The sequence below is a fragment of the Muscardinus avellanarius genome, assembly GCF_963383645.1.
Source record: "Muscardinus avellanarius genome assembly, chromosome: 14".
In the NCBI taxonomy this organism is placed as follows: Eukaryota; Metazoa; Chordata; class Mammalia; order Rodentia; family Gliridae; genus Muscardinus; species Muscardinus avellanarius.
The window spans coordinates 91,041,143-91,060,174 of NC_137800.1; the positions used below are offsets into that span (position 1 = coordinate 91,041,143).

The 19,032-nt window shown below is 62.0% G+C and overlaps 1 protein-coding gene across 1 annotated transcript; it reads right to left on the minus strand.

Moving 5' to 3' along the window:
- Nucleotides 1-779: 779 nt before the first annotated feature.
- Nucleotides 780-9,435, minus strand: TEAD3 (TEA domain transcription factor 3; the record flags this gene model as incomplete). Its single annotated transcript, XM_080710475.1, has 13 exons — nucleotides 780-893; nucleotides 1,088-1,240; nucleotides 1,319-1,459; nucleotides 1,522-1,686; nucleotides 2,038-2,165; nucleotides 2,412-2,473; nucleotides 3,218-3,267; nucleotides 3,489-3,626; nucleotides 4,826-4,837; nucleotides 5,297-5,359; nucleotides 5,501-5,563; nucleotides 7,854-7,918; nucleotides 9,291-9,435. 13 exons carry the CDS (start codon nucleotides 9,433-9,435, stop codon nucleotides 780-782), a joined length of 1,299 nt encoding a protein of 432 aa, XP_080566601.1.
- Nucleotides 9,436-19,032: the final 9,597 nt, after the last annotated feature.

The window sequence follows — 19,032 nt, forward strand, 5'->3', positions numbered from 1 at the left end:
ATATATATTAAACACATTATAAAACCTAGGTGGGGTTTGGAGGTGGCCTGAGCAATATACAAACTGTGAGGACCTTCAGGGAGCTCGGGCAAGGTGGGGGCACAGTACTTCATATGAAACTCATAAATACCCAGAGGTGGGGGGACGGGCTGGCCGGGGCCTGGCGAGGGGCAGGAGGGGAAGGGGTAACCTTCAGGCTCAGAACAGGGAGGCTGGAAGCCAACTCACCCCATCGCTGGCTACCAGAGGCTGGGCCTCGGCCCTGGCGCCCTGGCTGGCCTGTGGGCTCCAGGTGCCCGGGGCTGCCCCACTGCCCCTCGGCCTGCCCAGGAGTCGCTCCCTGCGGGGGGACCTGGGAGCAGGGGCTCTGCTCTGCCCACCCCTGTACTTTGTAGGGTCTGAGGACAGCACATGCCACGCAGCGTCAGACCTGGCCGCGGAGGTGTGTGCCAGGAAACGGGCTCTCCTCAGCCAGCCTCGAGGCCTCCCTCCCTGGCCTCTGCGGGTGGCCTCCCCGGGTCTCCTACCCTCACACGTACCAGAGCCCGCGGGTGTCTTCTGTCCCCACCTCTGGGGTCACTCGGGCGGGCGGGCGGGCGGGCAGAGCCGGGATCTGATGGGGTCAGTGCCCCAGGCAGGCTGCCCCACCACCGAGCCCCCCTCCCACAGTGAAAGCACAGAACAGTGGCGGGGAGCGTGTGTGCTGGGGGGCAGGGGGCCTCCCGGGCCTGGGGCTCCCAGGGCGCACGGCAGTCCTTGAGGAGGGTGCGGCGGACGCCCTAGTCTTTGACCAGCTTGTACACGTGGTGCTGGGCCCCGTGCTCGCTGGTGGAGACCTCGAAGACGAAGGCAATGACGAGCAGGGTCTCCTGGGAGTCCCTGCAGGTGACCACCTGGGGCAGGTAGGAAGGCTCAGGCCGGCCCCGGCCCCGCCCCTTCCAGCCCCGGCCCCGCCCCTGCTAGCCCCGGCCCCGCCTTCCCCTCCTTCCCCTCGCTCTGGCCCCGCCCCTCCCTGGCCCCGCCCCGCCCCCACTCGCTCTGGCCCCGCCCTCGGCCCGGCCCCGCCCTCACCCCGCCCGGCCCGCACCTGCAGGATGGTGAAGTTCTCCAGCACGCTGTTCATCATGTACTTCTCGGGCAGGTGCCTCAGCTTGTGGATGAAGTTGACCATGTACTCGCACATGGGCGAGCGGTGGATGCGGTACACGAAGCGCCCGCCCTCCGGCCGCGCGTGCTCGGTCTGCGGGCGACAGCGCTCAGCGCGGCCGCCCCCGCCCCCCCCCCCCCCCCCGCCGCCCCGGCCGCCGCCCGCGCTCACCTCCACCTTCTCCACCACCTGCTTGCCGAAGGAGCACACCTTGGTGGACACGGTGATGGTCATGCTGTCGGCCGAGCTGTACCGCGCGCTGACGCCGTGGAAGGCGCCCGGGCCCTCCTGCGCGCCCCCGCCGAGGTCGGCCTGCGGCGGGCGGGGTTAGTGCGGGGCGCGCGCCGCCCCCCCGCCCCCCGGCCGGGGCTCACCCAGAACTTGACGAGGAAGAAGGCGCCGGGGGGGCCCTGCTCGTACAGCTCCTTGAGGCCGCCCTTCTTCTCCGGGAACTTGTCGTAGATCTGGCGCACGTCCACGGCCTCCAGCGGCGGCGCGGCGCCCGGCGGGCCCAGGTGCACGAACAGGTGCTGGCTGCGCTGTGCGGGCGGTCAGCGGGCCGGCCGCCCGACCAGGACGCCCCCCGCCCACCCGCACGACCAGGACGACCCCCCCCCCCGCCCCGCAGAGCCCCGCCCCGCCCGACCAGGACGCCCCCCGCCCCGCCCGACCAGGACGCCCCCCGCCCCGCACGACCAGGACGCCCCCCGCCCACCCGCACGACCAGGACGACCCCCCCCCGCCCCGCAGAGCCCCGCCCCGCCCGACCAGGACGCCCCCCGCCCCGCACGACCAGGACGCCCCCCGCCCCGCACGACCAGGACGCCCCCCCGCCCCGCCCCGCACGACCAGGACGCCCCCCGCCCACCCGCACGAGCCCCGCGCCCTACCGAGTCGGGCTCGCGCTGCACCTCCACGAAGGCCGAGTACTCCAGCAGCCGCAGCCGGGGGGACGCGATGGCGCGGTCCTGCCACGCGGGCACGGCGGCCGCGGGCAGCGGGGCCGGGGGCTCGTAGCCTGCGGGGGTCGCGCGTGAGCGGGGCCGGGCACACGTGGCGCCCAGGGGAAGGGCGGCCCGGCCTGGCACACGTGGCGCCCACGGGGTGGGGGGAGCGGCCCGGAGCCGCGCCTGGAGGGGTCAGCGCCTGGCCATTCCCTTTGGGAGGCGCGCAGAGGCCCGTGGCCGTGGTGGTCTGCAGTGGGCCGCGCGCGCCCAGTGTCCTGCAGCCCCGCTCCCGCCCGGCCGCGCACGCGGCCACTTACCGCTCGGCGCCGGCGGCAGGGGCGGCTGGACGGGGTAGGCCGGCTGCGTGAAGGGCTTGATGCTGCGGGCGCGGGCGGGTTAGAGGCCGGGCACCTTCGAGCCCTCCCCTGGGGCGGCAGGACGCCGGGGCGGCGCACCCTTCCCGGCCATGCACACACACGCACACACACACGCACCCGCGCACCACGGTAGGAGCCCAGGGACATTCTACCTCCGAGCTCCGCCCTCGGCCCTATTTTCTTATTCATTATTATTATTATTATTATTATTATTATTATTATTATTTTATTATTATTTTGGAGGTACTAGGGGTGGAACCAGGGGCTTTTCTACCTCCGGGCTATACTCCCAGCCCTATTTTATACTTTATTTGGAAACAGGGTCTCACTAAGTTGCTGAGAGCCTCACTAAGTAGCTGAGGCTGGCTTCGAACCTGCGCGATGCTCCTGTCTCAGCCTCCCAAGCGCGGGGATGACAAGCGTGCGCCGCCACGCCCGGCTCTCTTATTCCTTATTTTGAAACAAGGTCTCACTGAGTGGCCAGGGCCTCTAAGGAGCTGAGGATGTCGCGAACCCAGCGCGCACACCAGCCCGGCTTAGCCGTTTATAAACCGGTACTGGGGCCAGAGCCCAGGGTGTTCCTCCACTGAGTTGCCTCCATCCTGCTCCTCCCGCCTCCCAGGTCACTGGGCTCTCAGGGGCGCGCCACTGCCCTCTGGTGGGGAGCCCGGCTTTGCTCTGCGGTGGCTGAGGGTGGCGGGGCCGGGGGCTGGCAGGGGACAGGGCGAGAGACCCGCGGTACTCACTCCTGAGAGGGTCCGGGCTGCTGTCCCAGGAGAGGGGGGCCACTCCAGAACTGCAGAGGGGCAAAACGGGGGCCTCAGCACCCGCCGTCCCGGGCCCCGCCCCACCAGCCCCAGGCCCCGCCCCCAGCCCTAGCCATCCCAGGCCCCGCCCCACCAGCCCCAGGCCCCGCCCCCAGCCCTAGCCATCCCAGGCCCCGCCCCACCAGCCCTAGGCCCCGCCCCAGCCCTAGCCATCCCAGGCCCCGCCCCCCGCCTGCCCCAGGCCCAGTACCCTGGACGAGGAGGAGAAGACGGCCTGTGGCAGCGGGGAGGGCGGGCTGAACTTGCTCTGCAGGACGCTGGCCGACACGATCTGGGCTGAGGACATGGACGCCATGCTCTGCAGGGCTTTATCCTTGGACACCTGGTCCTGGGGTGGAGGGGCCGGTGAGACCCGGATGCAGGCCAGGCTGGGCCCAGCCCGCCTCTGTCCTGGCCTCAGGACCTCTACAACCTGGCCTGGCCTCCTGAGTGGACATGGCCTCCCTAACCACGATACTGCCTTACCCTCCACCCAGGACGGCCCTCACCCAAGGCCTTGCGCACGGGGCCGCAGAGCCTGTGAGCCCTCCTGAGCCATCTCCAGGTTACTTAGGGTACTTAGTGTGGTCCAAGTTCTACCTAAATAAATAGATGTGTGTGTGTGTGTGTGTCTGTGTGTGTGTGTGTGCGCGCGCGTGCACGCACAACCTCGTGCATGTGGTGGTGAGGCTTGAACCCAGGAACATTCTAGCTCTGAGCTACACCCTTAGCTCTATTTTATTTTTATTTCATTTATTTATTTATCTTTATTCATTTTTTTTGGTGGTACTGGGGGTGGAACCCAGAGGCTTTCTACTTCCGGGCTATACTCCCAGACCCATTTTATATTTTATTTGGAAACAGGGTCTCACTAAGTTGCTGAGAGCCTCACTAAGTAGCTGAGGCTGGCTTCGAACCTGCGCCATCCTCCTGTCTCAGCCTCCCAAGCGCGGGGATGACAAGCGTGCGCCACCACGCCTGGCTATTTTTTATTTTATTTTTGCGGTGCTGGGGATGGAGCCAGGGGCATTCTACCTCCAAGCTACATACCCAGCCCTATTTTTTATTCTTTATTTTGAAACAGGGTCTCACTGAGTTGCAGAGGGCCTAAGTAGCTGAGGCTGCTGGCGAACCATGATCCTCCAGTCTCAGCCTCCCGAATACTGGGATTACATGTGTGCGTCACCATGCCCGGCTCTATTTTTTTTTTTTTTTTTTTTTAATTTTGGAACAGGATCTTGCTACGTTGATGAGGCTGGCCTTAAACCTGTGATCCTCCTGTCTCAGCTTCCCAAGTACTGGGATGACAGGCGTGTGCCACCACACCTGGGCCCCTCAGCCCTATTTTATTTTGTTTGGTCTCACTAAGTTGCTGAGGGCCTCCTGATTGCTGGGGCCAGCCTTGAATCTATGGCCCTCCTGCTTCCGCCTCCCAAGTACTAGAGTACTAGGTACACACAAGCACGCAACCCCACCCCTGGCTCATAATTTGACAACTCCATCTTAAGTGCTCTCCCGACCCTCGCTGACGAGGGTTGTGCTACTTACCAGGTTCATGGCCTGTGGAGGAGAGGGAGGTCGGATTAGAGGGAATCGTAGGGAGGCCTGCGAGGGGCCTCTTTCCCCACCCCGCCCCGCGCCCATCTGCCACCAGCTTGGAGCCCAGGGAGCTCAGAGGCGTGTGGTCCTCCCGGTCAGCGTGTCAGCTGGGGGCCCCGGGAGGGAGGGGATGAGGGGGACAGCCCGGGCCCTCCTGGGTCCCCTGGAACCGTGTCACAGCACAGGGGCAGTGCTGGGGGGAGAAGAGCAACGCCAAATGGGACCCCGAGAAGGGTCCACACGAGGGCCCCCGCCACATCCAGGTCCAAGCAGTCAGCCAGCAGCAGACAGAAGGAGAAAGGACAGAGGGGCGACCCCGCAGCTCCTGTCCCCCTGCGGCGCTGTGCCCTGGGGCCACTCGGGTTTCCAGGACCCCATCCCAGCCGCCTCCTGGGCCCGCAACGGGCGGGAGCCCCATACCTTCAACTTGGACTGAATCTCCCGAGATTTCCGCCTGGCTAGAACCTGCAAGTGGCTAGAAACCTGCAGAGAGAGAGAGGGAGAGAGAGAGAAAAAGAGGAAAAGAAGAGAAAGGACAGAAAGAGCCGAGGACAGACTCAGCCAGACAGGAGGCGCAGTGCACAGCCAGGGGGCAGGGCCGGAGGCCGCCGCGCGCCCACCTACCTTGATGCCAGCCTGGTACTCCCGCACCTTCTTCCGAGCTAGAACCTGTATGTGGCTGGACACCTAGGGGCCCGCGCCCCGCCAGAGAGGAAAACGCACGGTGAAGACGCTGGCCAGCCTGGCCATGGGCAGGGGCGCCCAGCCCTTGTCTCTGGGGATAAATGCCGATGGAAGGACCACGTCGCCCCTGCGGGCGCCCCTCTCGGGACCTGCCCTTTCGGCTCCCTTCCCAGCCTGGGATTAAGAGCACACTGTGGCCGGGCGTGGAGGCACACTTGTCATCTAACACTCAGGAGGCTGAGACAGGAGGGTCACAGTTCACGGCCAGCCTCAGCTACTTAGTGAGGCCCTCTGCAACTCAGTGAGACCCTGTTTCAAAATAAAGACTAAAAAAATCGGGTTGGGGGTGTAGCTCGGAGGTAGAATGTCCCTGGGTTCCATCCCCAGTACCACAAAAATATTAATTAATTAATTAATTAAATTCTGTCTAACTTACAGATGAGGAACACAGCACAGAGAAGTTAAGGCGCATGTCCAAGGTCACACAGCTGGCCACCACCAAGCTGTCCTCGCAGGACTCACTGGGACCCCAGGCATGGGGGCCGCCAACCAGAGCCAGCTCCGTGACAGCTGAAAGTCACCCAGGGTTTAATTTAATATATCACTGTTTTGTCAAAAGATATGGCGGCATGGTATCTGCTATTGACTGCTGTATGTATCTTGGGAAAAAAAAAAAAACTAAACTAAAACTGCATTTCTTTGCAAAAAAAAAAAAAAAAAAAAAAAAACTTTCGAAAGACAAGTGCCTTCCTCACAACCGCAGGATGTTCGGGGGAAACCCAAAGTTCTAGCGAAGGGTAATGTGGGAAAGGACCGCGGCCAGGGCTTGTGGATCCGGGCTGGGCTGTGAGCCTCACAGGCGGCCCGGAGCAGAGGATGGAACCCGGGCATCGACCTCGGAGCCACCCCAGCCGATTTTGTATTCTTTGAGACAGGGTCTCGCTGAGCTGCAAAGGGCCTAAGTAGCTGAGACTGTCCGAAAACCACAATCCTCCTGTCTCAGACTCCCAAATGCTAGGATTACACGCGTGCGCCACCACGCCCGGCTCTGTTTTATTTTTTATTTGGGAACAGGGTCTCACTAACTTGCAGAGAACCTCACTAAGTTGCTGAACCTGGCCTACGATCCTCCTTCTCAGCCTCCCAGGTACGGTGACCACAGCCGTGAGCCAGCAGGCCCGGCTCCAGCCCGTGTCTGAAGGCTGGCTCTGAGCTGGGACCCGGGTCTTAACCATCAGGCATGCTTATGTGCCTGTCTGGTGCCGGGACCATAGAAGAACGTCCCGCCGTGAGATAAGCTGGCCCGGGGAGTGGCCAGGACTCCTTGAATCAATGAGGGATGGCCTCCCCTCCCGCGCACAGAAGACACGGAGCCTTCCCCTGAGCCCGACGGGGCAGGCAGGCTCGTTGTGTGCACACCCAGGAAACTCAGGAGGTGGGGGCATGGTCCAAACTCCTCCGCATTGGGAGGGTGGGGAGGCTGAGGGGGAGGCTAGCCTCTACTCCTCTAGTCTGGCCTCACTCCACCCCAACCCACTCCCCCAGGGGTCCTGACACCTCATGCCCTCCCTGTTCCCACCCCCTGCTCCTGCGGCTCCACCTGGGCCTCCCAAGTCCGCTGTCTCGGGGACTGCCTGTTGCTGCCTGGACTCCCATGGCCCCGGCCGCCCTCCACACCACGCTGGCCTGTCCAGGGGTCTGAATCCCAGATCTACCCCTGACCAGCCTGGTGACACCGAAGGAGGTACCTAACTTCCTCGTGCCTCAGTTTCCTCAACTGAAAACCGGGGTGCCCACCTGGTAAGGTGGCTGAGAGCCCTAGATGAGCTGATCTCAAGCAATGGGTTTGTGGGCACAGGCAGGCATCGGTCACTCAGCAACAGGGCGGGCTCTGAGCCCTGCACCATGTGAGTACCACCGGGCCTCCGCTCCGGGGCTGTGTTACTATTTGGAGGTCCAAGCTGCTCAGCCTGGGAGGGTCCCTGCCCTCGGCCTGGCCCTCGCCCGCTTCCCACTGCCTCCAGGAAGCCCCCACCCCTCCTCTCTGCCTAGCCGCGTGGCCATCAGCGCCCTGCACGCCCCATCTCTCTAGGCCATGGGTTCTGTGCTGGACATCTGTCCCCTTGACTGTGATCTGCCTCTCAGGGGCGTGGCGTGACTGTGGCCCAGGACCATAGGCCATGGGCGGGCGGGCGGGCGGCCGGAACGGTGGAGCCATCTCCCCAGGAGAGGGGCGTGGGGCCTGAGGTCACCGCGGGCAGGGGCCGCCGGGCCAGACACGAGCTCTCCCTACCTGCTTCCTGGTCCGCGTCTTCCCCGTCCGCAGTTTAATGTACCGGGCTATCAACTCATTACGACCTAGGTTGGGGTGAGAGAGGAAACTGAGGGGCCGCGGGCGGCGGGGGTGTGTGTGGGGGAGCCTCCCTGCAGGACAGGGGAAGGTGGCCCGGGCAGGGCTGCGAGGGAGGAGGACGCCCCGCAGGTGTCCCTGCAAGACAGATGACAGGCGGGGTGCTTGGGGCCTGCGCTCCCAGCCTGCCCAAAGGCGGAGCGTGTGGGTCTGTGGAGGGTTTCACGGGTGACAGTGCTCCAGTCCCGGGAGGGCACTTGGCACGTGTCCCCGTGAGTGTCCCCTCTCACTCTGTCCTGGTCGGGGGGCCACCCGGAGGAGTCCCTTCCCCTTGGGCAGGGAGGAGCTGACAGCCTAGGAGAGCATGTCCCCCAGCTGTCCCTGCGCCTGCCCTGTCCCTGTCTCTGCTCCCTGAGAGCACCCGCCAGCCCCGAGCGCCTTGTGCAGGCTCTGCTCAGTGAGGGGACCCAGCCCTGGGGGCACCCGGTCACGTGGTGGGAGCGTGGGCACCCTGGGGTGTTCACCTCTACCCTGGAATCCAAGCCTGTCGGACCCCTCGGCCTCCCCAGAAGAGCACATTCTCCACATTCCTGTCTCATGACGGAGCCAGCCTCGGCCCCCCCCCAGCCCCACTGCCTGAGCTTCTAAAAATACCCCGCGGGGCTGCCCCAGCCACGGAGGTGCCAGTGTGGGCAGCCCCTACCCGGGGAAGGCGCCCGGGACACCAGCCGTCCCCAGGAGAGAGACCCAAGTGCCGGGGAGGGGTGACACATCGTCCCAGGAGGGGGGCTGGGTCCTGGATGCTGGGGGCGGCGGGGCCTGCTCACTTGGCCACAGGCTGCTGGGTCGCGCTGGGGGCAGCTGGCCGGGAACCAGGCCCAGAGGGCCAGGTATCCCAGACACGCAGAGCCCGGAGAGCTCTCGCTGGACAAGAGGGGCCGCGCCCTCCCGGAGGTAGACAAGATGGCAGAAGGGACCAGAAAAACAGCAGAGCCGGGGGAGGGGCCGACCAGGAGCAGACAGGCCCCAGTCCCTGGCTGGGCCAGCACAGGCCCAGGGGGCACCAGCCTCCCCTGTACTGCGGCCTCTCCCGCAGGCAGGCCTCTTCCCACATCCTCGGGGCAGGACCCTCTCCTGGCCTGGCCAGGAGCAGACCGGACTGACCCAGTTTCTGGGCCCACTGAGTCACCGTGGGCTCCAGGCCCGCCAGCCCAGCCGGGGAGAGGGGGAGGCGGGCAGGCCAGGAGAGGTGTGGGCTGGGCAGGGGCCGGCAGTCTGCAGAGGCCTGCAGGCCTGGACTCGCGCCTGGGGCCTCCAGCACCTCCCCGACTGGTCGGGCGGGCCTGGCGAGGGCCGGGCGGGGCTGTGCACTCACCGTACATCTTGCCCTCGTCCGACAGGATGATTTTGCGGCGGCCACAGGGCGGGTAGATGGCCAGGGCCTCCTGGAAGCTCTGCTCGATGTCCGGGCTCCACACGCCCTCCGCATCGTTGTCCAGCCCCTTGTCCAGGCCCTTGTGCCCATCCTCCCGGGCCTCCCCGGGGCTGCTGCTGGAGTTCCAGCTGTTGGACGCTATGGTGCTGGTTACTCTGGGCTCTGGGCCTGAGCCCACCACGCAGCCTGAGCCTGGGGACAGAGGCAGAGGGTCAGCGCCCGGGCGCCCCAACATGGCAGGCCCCCGCCCGGAGCCACTTGCCCGGGCTCCTGCCCTGGCCCAGCCCGGCCCCACCCAGGGGCAGGGATTTGCGGGCACTCCTGGGCAGGAGGGATGGAGGCAAGCAGAGCTGTGTGTCCTTGGGTCAGCCATGGTACCCCTCTGAGCCAGGGAGGGTAAAAATGTAAAGAAGGTCGCCAGGTGTGGTGGCACAGGCCTGTCAGTACAGTCTTTGGGAGGCTGAGATAGAAGGATCACAGACTTGAGGCTAGCCTACCATCTTAGGGAGATACTCTTTCTTTCTTTCTTCCTTTCTTCCTTTCTTTTTTGGATTGAATGCAGGGGCATCCTGCCTCTGAGCTACACCTTCAGCCCTGGGTTTTTTTTTTTTTTTTTTTTTTTCAGTATTGGGGATGGAGCCAGGGGCATTCTACCTCTGAGCTATTCCCCAACTTTATTTTTTATTCTTTATTTTGAAACAGAGTCTCACTGACTTGCAAAGGGCCTCACTATGGAGCTGAGGCTGGCAGCAAACCATGATATTTCTGTCTCAGCCTCCTAAATGCTGGGATTACAAGCGTGTGCCACCACACCTGGCTTCCATGTATTTTTATTATTATTATTATTATTATTTTATTTTTATTTTTTTTGGTGGTACTGGGGTTCCTGGAAGCCCTTCTACCTCCGGGCTACACTCCCAGACCTATTTTTACATTTTTATTTGGAAACAGGGTCTCCTAAGCCAGCGCGCGCGGCTGGCTTCGAACCTGCGCGATCCTGTCTCCGCCTCCCAAGCGCGGGGATGACAAGCGTGCCCACCGCGCCCGGTCTATTACTATTATTTTAAAAGCATCTCACTAAGTTGCTGAGGTTTGCTGCGAACCTGTGATCCTCTTGTCCCAGGCTTCCAGGTACTGGGATTACAAGTGTGTGCCACGATGTTTTGCTGAGATCCTGTTTCAAAATAAAAAATAAATAAAATAAAAAGGGAGCTGGGGGTATAGGACACACACCCGCCACCCCAGTCCTGGGGAGGCTGAGGTGGTAGGATCTCAGGTTTGAGGCCAGCCTCAGCAACTTAGCAAGAACATGTTTCAAAAGTAATAAATAGAAGCCAGGCGTGGTGGCACACACTTGTAATCCCAGGATTTGGGAGGCTGAGACAGGATTCTGGTTGAGGAACAGCCTCAGCTAGTGAGGCCCTTTGCAACTTAGTAGGACCTTGTTTCAAAAGTGAAGAGTAAAAACCCGGAGTGGTGGGCACGCTTATAATCCCAGCATTGGGGAGGCTGAGACGGGAGGATCGCGGTTCATGGACAGCCTCAGCTACTTAGCGAGGCCCTTTGCAACTCAGTGAGACCCTGTTTCAAAATAAAGAATAAAAAATAGGACTAGGGGGCCGGGCGTGGTGGCGCACGCTTGTAATCCCCGCGCTTGGGAGGCAGAGACAGGAGGATCGCGCAGGTTCGAAGCCAGCCGTGCGCGCTGGCTTAGGAGACCCTGTTTCCAAATATAAAAAAAATGTAAAAAGAGGTCTGGGAATGTAGCCCGGAGGTAGAAGGGCTTCCAGGAACCCCAGTACCACCAAAAAAAAAAAAAAAATAGGACTAGGGAGTGTAGCTCGGAGGTCGAATGCCCCTGGCTTCCATCCCAGTACCCCACACAAGAGCCAGGGGTGTAGCTCAGCAGTAGAGCCCCCTGTTCAGTCCTCCAATACGAAACAGCGGCCAGACGCGTGTGCCCCCACAAGACTTTTTTTTTTTTTTTGCAGTATTGGGGATGGAACTCAGGGGCATTGGACCTCTGAGCTACACCCCCTGCCCTATTTTTTATTCTTTATTTTGAAACCGGGTCTCACTGAGTTGCAGAGGGTCTCACTAAGTAGCTGAGGCTGTCCGCGAACCGCGATCCTCCCGTCTCAGCCTCCCAAATGCTGGGATTACAAGCGTGCCCACCACGCCCGGCTCCCACAAGACATTTTTGTGGGGAAAGTGCTTTCCTGTTCATCAACACAACTAAGGCAGGAATAAAGCAAGGCGGTGGCCCCCTCCTCAGAGGCAGAGGCGTCGTCCAGGGGCCCTGCGGCTTCAGCCCTGGCCCCAGGCTGAGGTCCAGGTGGCCCTCCCTACACGGCTAACTCGGGAGAAGCCAGCCCCAGCCTTACCAGGGGCGGCCCCCAGCGCACCTGTCCACGCTCCCCCATCCGGCCTGCTTCCAGGCCCCACGCTGCCCAGGTCCCGGACACCCCATAAAGCACCGCGCGCCACCGGCTCCCGTGTCCCTGCTCACTCGGCCTTCTGCACACAGCTCCTGTGGCCAGGCTGGCTTCTTAGGGCAGAGCGTCCCCGGCCACTGCCCCAACACACCGGCCCCTCTGCGGAGCGTAGGGCAGTGCTTGCAGGACACTGGAGAGGACCCGCGGGGGCCCCACTAGAGGCCACAGACCCCAGAACCCACACAGGCACAGCAGAGTCCCCGACACGCAGAGCACGGCCCCTGGGTTCTAGGGCAGAGCTTGGGGGACCTGGCTAGAAGGCCCTGAACTCCCGCCCTCTGCATATGGGGGTGGGCTGCTATGTGGACCTGTCTGCTCGGGAGGCCTGCGGGGTCACTGGCGGCCCGGTGGGCCCGAGTGTCGGTAGACAGAGCTTGGACTTATGCGGTTGCTGACAGCTGCCCCCGCTAATGCCGGGCATGGTCCTGGGCCTTTACACACTCCACGTGCTGACTCCTCACCACAGTCCTCCAGAGGAATTATGACGGTTATTCCTGCTTTATAGAGGAAACGTAGAGCGGCCAGGTTCCCCAACTTGCTCAAGGAAACAGCGAATGCTAAAGCTAAAGCTCTGTTCTGAACCAGGAGAGCCGGCTCCGGTCCCTGGCCCCAGCAGAGCAGGCGAGGGCTGGGACGCCCACCCGCCATCCGGCCGCCCGCGGGGGCCCTCAGCCCCAGGTCCCTGCAGCAAAATCGAGGACCTTTTTTTTTTTTTTTGCTTTTGGTACTGGGGATGGAACTTAGGAGCATTGTGCCTCGCTACAGCCCCTGCCCTATTTTTTTAGTCTTTTTATTGTTGAAACAGGGTCCTACTGAGCTGTGTGGGGCCTCGCTAAGTAGCTGAAGCTGGCCGCAAACCGCCATCCTCCAGTTGCAGCCTCCCAAAAGCTGGGATTACAAGCGTGCGCCATCACGCCGTCTAGGGGGGCCTTTCTGTAAAACCTACAAGACCACCAGTGGGTGGCAGTGGGTCCCCACCCCCAGCATGTTCCCCACCCCAGGAACATCTAGACCCTAGCCCTCAAGGAGCATGCAGGACAGGATCGAGGACACACGCATGCACATGTATGACACACGCACACTCACGCATGCACGCGCACACTCAGCAGCCACTGGGGGACCTCTGGACTCCGGGCCAGTCTCCCCCAGGCATCAGCCTGGCACCCCACAGGCGTCCACGACCCCTTCCTAGCGAGTCCCCAGGCCTCCCTCAGAGCCGGGCCCAGCGCTTGGGGGGCCCTGGCAGCCCCAGACTTCGGAGGCCACTTGCCCGTCTCCCCGTCCTGCAGGCTGCGCCCCCTCGCGGTGATGTCAGCCCCGCCCCGCCCCCCGCGGGAGCACTGTGGCCAAATATGGCCAACTGAGCAGGCCCGGAGCGGGGACAGACAGGGGCGGGGCGGCAGAGCTGGGACCGCCGGCAGCTGGGGAGGGGGAGGGGCTGGGGGCCCAAAGGACGCCAGGAGAGAACCGGGGTCCCGGCCAGCCCCGCGGGCTCCTGGGCACCTGCGGTCAACTCTCCAGGAACGCCCCCAGGGGGTCCAGAAATGCCCAGACAGGAGCCCATAGGTGGCACCCCAAAACACAGCCCGACAGCACGTGTGTGCAGGCCTGCACACCCGGCGGGGCCACACTCCCTGCAGTCACAGCGGGCAGCTGGGGGCTGGCGGGGTCTCATAGGACAGCCGGCAGCCAGTGCCCACCCCCGCCCCCAAGTCCCTGGGATCGACCCTGCCAAGCTGGGGCCCCTGAGTGGTGTAGGGAGCACTCGGGGCAGGGGGCAGAGGGGCTGGGGGCTGCCTGGCTCACAGCCTGGCCGGAGAGAGAGGGGAGAACCCGTGAGGGACGGGGAGGCAGGGACCCAGACACACGGACAGAAACACAGACACCTGGAGAGCCGACCGTGGAGAGAGGAAGCTCCAGAGGAGACTCTGGGAGGCCCGGAGCGCTGGAGAGACGGACGGACGGACAGGGCCGGCGGGAGGAGGGTGAGGACAGTGTGTGGTCACACCACTAAAGCAGAGATCCTGAGACAGACCCGCAGCAGAGGGGTCAAGGGGTCAAGGGGGAAAGGGCAGCAACTCCGATAAGACAGGCGTGGGGGGGGCAGTCACAGGGAGCCGCCCAGCCCCCCTCGTGGTGCCCTCCCCCTCCCGACCAGCCCTCACCGGCTCTGGGGGGGGCGCGGGGCACCGCTGCCCACCCTGAGGCCAGCCCTGCCGGCAGAACTGGCCAGGCAGCTCCTGCCAGGCCGGGGCCCCTGCCCGAGGCCCGCGGCTCCATGGGGTGGGGCTGCCTGGAGGAGCACCAGGCCACAGGGAGCCGGCAGGTGGCCCTCCCCCCTGGCCGCATCTGCCCACAGACACGGGAGCTCCCGGCCCTGCAAGGACCCCAGCCCCCCGCGTGCCCTCCGTGCAAGTGTGGGAAGAGGTGGACGCGGACCACCCGCCCTCACCCCGCTGGCAGAGCGTGAGGAGGCCCCAGCCTCTCAGCTCGGCCTCCCCTCGTGGGCCAGCTGTTCTCCAGCTGCTGTCGGCTGGGGGAGGAGTAGGCCGCGCTTGCCACCCCACCTCCAGCCCAAAGACCCCGCAGGGACCCCGCAAGCGAGCGGCCACACCCTGCCAGGCTGCGGGAGGGGGACCCTCTCCCTGGAGCCGACTGGACTCTTCCAGGAGGAAGCAATTTGCAGGGCGCAGGGGGAGGTGGGCCGGCCTCTCCCCAAATCCTAATGTGCTTCCAATTTGAGGAGCCGCCACCCTCCTCCCTCATCCTGGGGCGGGGCTTTGCAGGAGCCGTGGGGGGCAAGACAGCCTCCTCCCTTCTCAGAAGCGCCCCTCCCCAGAGCTGCCCGGCCGACTCCCACCTCCGGCTGTCCGGTGGGGACGGACGAGGGAGCACGGGACGTATCTCAGTTCCCAGTGGACACGCTGGGCAGTGCCCTGGGCCAGTCAGGAGAGTTGTGGTCTCTCACAGCGCGTCCCCCGCTCCCCACAGGTCTCTCTGTCCTGGTATTTTTTAAAAAGTGTGTATTGTATAATCCCAGCATTCAGGAGCTGAGACAGGAGGATCGCAGTTCGCAGACAGCCTCAGCTACTTGGTGAGGCCCTTTGCAACTCAGTGAGACCTGTTTCAAAATCAAGAATAAAAAATAGGGCTGGGGGTGTAGCTCAGAGGTAGACTGCCTCTGGTTCCATCCCCAGTGCTGCAAACAAAAATTTTCTTATTTTAAATTTAAAAACAATGTGTACCGGTCAGCAGTGTGGTGGCACACGCCTGTAATCCTAGTACTTGGGAGGCTGGGACAGGAGGGTCAGAGGTTAGAGACCAGCCTCAGAAACTCAGTGAGAACCTGCCTCAAAATAAAAAGGGTGGGGGTTGGGGGTGTGGCTCAGAGGTAGAACACCCCTGGGTTCAATCCTCAGGACAAAACTTTTTTTTGTATTTGTGTTGTAGTAAAATATGTATAACATAAAATTTACCATTTTCACATGGACACCTGAGTGGCATTAAATCCAGTCCTTCTTTTAGGGTTGTTTGTGTGTGTGGTACTGAGGATTAAACCTCCAGCCTTATTTTATTTTTATTTTGTTTCTTTTTTATTCTTAGTGATACTGGGGGTGGAACCCAGGGGCTTTTCTCAGACCTATTTTATATTTTATTAGAAACAGGGTCTCACTGAGTTGCTGAGAGCCTCCCTAAGTAGCTGAGGCTGGCTTCGAACCTGCGCGATCCTCCTGTCTCAGCCTCCCAAGCGTGGGGATGACAAGCGTGCCCACCACGCCCGGCTTATTTTCATTTTGAAACAGGGTCTCATTGGGTTGCTGAGAGCCTCGCTAGCTACTTGCTAAGGCTGGCTGCAAACCGCGGTCCTCCTGTCTCAGCCTCCCAAGTCCTGGGCTTACAGGAGTATGCCACCACACCTGGCTTTTTTTTTTTTTTTTTTTAGTTTTTAATGGTAGTTATTTTATTTTGTTTTTTTTTTTCGGTACTGGGGATGGAACTTAAAGGCATTCTACCTCTGAGCTACACCCTGGTCCTGTTTTTTATTCTTTTTTATTTTTTATTTTTTATATATTTATTTATTTATTTTGCGGGTCTGGGGATGGAACTCAGGAGCATTCAACTTCCGAGATACACCCCCTGCCCTATTTTTTATTCTTTACTTTGAAACGGGGTCTCACTGAGTTGCAGAGGGCCTCACTAAGTAGCTGAGGCTGTCCGTGAACCGCGATCCTCCCGGTCTCAGCCTCCCGAGTGCTGGGATGACAAGCGTGCCCACCACGCCCTACTTGGTAGTTATCATTTTGTATGTGTGGGCTGCGAGGGATTGACCCGAAGGGCGCTCTGCCTCTGAACTACACCCCTTGCCCTACTGTAATTTTTATTTGGAAACAGGTTCTTGCTAAGTGGCTGAGGCCGGCCTGGAGCCTGCGTCCTCCTGTCTCAGCCTCCCGAGAACTGGCATTACCAGCGTGCGCGCGCCACCACGCCAGGCTTGATAATGATGTTTCTCGGTCTTCCTTGTAGGTGCCACATGCTTTTGGGGTCGCCGGCCGCACACACCGCCCCGCCGGGCACGGCGATCGCAGCTAGTGACCGCCCACAGGCACGCCGGAGCCCCTGTCACGCTCGGGCCAACACGCGGTGTTCACACTCCGCTCCTGGTCACCGCTGCTCAGCACACTCCCGGAGGTGGCCGCACACCGTCACACTGGCCGGTCCTGTTGTCCCACCCCCACGGCACGCAAACACAACCTCAGGAGCAGTCACCGCCGCACCCCGGCTCTCTCTCTCACACACACACGCACAGCTTCTCAGCAGCGCTCCACGCGTGACACTCGTGCAGACGGCCCAGCAGCCCCGCATGGCCTTGTCCAGTGCGCCGGCCGCACGCCCGCCGGCGTCGGATGCAGGCGCCCAGTGCGCGCTGAGACTCCATCGTGGTCTTGGCCTAAGAACACAGAGGACGGCAGAGGCCTCGCACGGCAAATGCCCCGGCCGCAGCTTCGCTTTTTTGGGGGGTGGGTATTGGGGTTCCTGGAAACCCTTCTACCTCTGGCTACACTCCCAGACATACATACATACATACATACATACATACATACATACATATATATATATATATATATATATATATTTTTTTTTTTTTTTTTTAACTTGGAAACAGGGTCTCTCGAACCTGCGCCATCCTTCTGTCTCCACCTCCCAAGCGCGGGGATGACGAGCGTGTCGCCATCCTTCTGTCTCCACCTCCCAAGCGCGGGGATGACGAGCGTGTGCCACTACACCTGGCAGCTTCTCTTTTTTTATTTTTTCAGTACTGGGGATGGAACCCAGAGGCATTTGACCTCCGAGCTACACCCCCAGCCCTATGTTTTATTCTTTATTTTGAAACAGGGCCTCACTGAGTTGCAGAGGGCCTAAGCAGTAGCGAGGCTGTCCGTGAATCGCCGCGATCCCCCGTCAGCCTCCCGATTGCTGGGGTTACGAGCGTGCGTCACTACACCCGGCTCAGCCTCTCCCTCTTTTTATTTTTATTTTGGTGGTATTGGAGATGGAATCCAGGGCATTCTACCTCTGAGCTATACCCCAGACATATTTTATCTTCTTTTTAAAATGTGTGTGTGTGGTGCTGGGGATGGAACCCAGGGCTTTCTACCTCTGGGCTACACTCCCAGACCTATTTTATATTTCATTTGGAAACAAGGTCTCATTAAATTGCCAAAAGCCTCACTCAGTACCTGAGGCTGGCTTCAAACCTGCGCGACCCTCCTGTCTCAGCCTCCCAAGGACTGGGATTACAAGCGTGCGCCACCACGCCCGGCTTATTTTATCTTTTGTGTGTGTGTGAGTGTGGTACTGGGCTGGAAGCCAGGGGCATTCTACCCCCGAACTACACCTCATGCTTTTTTTTTTAATTTTGAAGCAGGGTCTCACTGCGTGGCTGAGGCTGGCCTCGAGCCTGTCATCCTCCTGCCTCAGCCTCTTCTCTCCCCTTTCCGTCTGGCGGCACACAGGTCACGGCGTGTGTGCCAGGCCCTCTCCCACGTGCCTCCCCCACACGGAGCCCTGCTCCACACGCGGCTGCCTCTCCCTCGATCCATCACTCTCGTCCCCCTTCGCTTCCTGTCCCCCCAAGCCTGGCAGGAAGCACAGGAAATAATCTGCACTCTAGGAAACCCCAAGGACTGGGCTTCTCGGGAGCTGCAGGGGGTGAAACTCTCCAGTCCGCCCGTGGGGGTCCCAGTAATGAGCTTCCCCTGGGACGGCTGAGTGAGGCTCCTGCCTTGGCCCCAGGCTGCGCGGGGTTCTCAAGGCCACCTCGCAGCCCACTTTCTGCTACTCCATGTGAGAAGGACGCTGGGACCTCCACACACCCCTCATGGCCCCCTGGGGCCAGGTGCCAGCCAGCTTCCCTCTCCCTCCCCACACAGTGGGACCCCGGGGACCCCAGGGGCTGAACACCCACACCCCATCCGACCTGCTGGACCCCACTCCCGCACCCTGGGCTTCGGCCTGGCTTGGCTGCCCTCCTCCCTGCAGGTCCTCCCCTTCTTCCTTGCACCTTGGGGGTCACCGCCCCTCTCCCCCAGAGCAGGCCCACTGGAGGGAGAAGGCAGGCGGAGGGGGACCTGGACTCAGTGCCCCTGAGAAGCCATTTATTCCAGGTGGGGAATGGCGGCGCGGTGAGTGAGGGTCTGCACCTGAGGGCCAGGGCGGCAGCTGCTTTTGCATACCTACGCGCACACTCGTGGCACCTCCTGCCACCACTGGCCTCTGGGCCGCTGGGCCCAGCACAGGTGTGCTAATTAGCATTAATTATGGTTGCCTCTCCCAGGGGGTGGGGGAGCCCGAGCGCTGGACCACTGGCTACTGGCCACTCCCTGAGGACCAGGCCCCAAGTCACCCTTCCCAAAGGCCTGTCCCGGAAGATCCATCTGTCCATCCACTGCCCACAGGGTGAGCAGGGACCCAGAAGGCCGGCCGTGTGGGGGAGAGGTCCGGGGAAGGCTGCGGGAGTCCGGAGGGACCGGGCCAGGCCCCCCTGGGTCTCCACCTGTCCGGAGGGACGGGGCCAGCCCCCCTGGGTCTCCACCTGTGGGCCGCGCTCACGCCGCGCTGCCCCCGCCCCGCAGGCACCGCACCTGCCCTGGGCTGTCCACCCACCCCGCCTCCGAGCCGCGCAAGTCCAGGC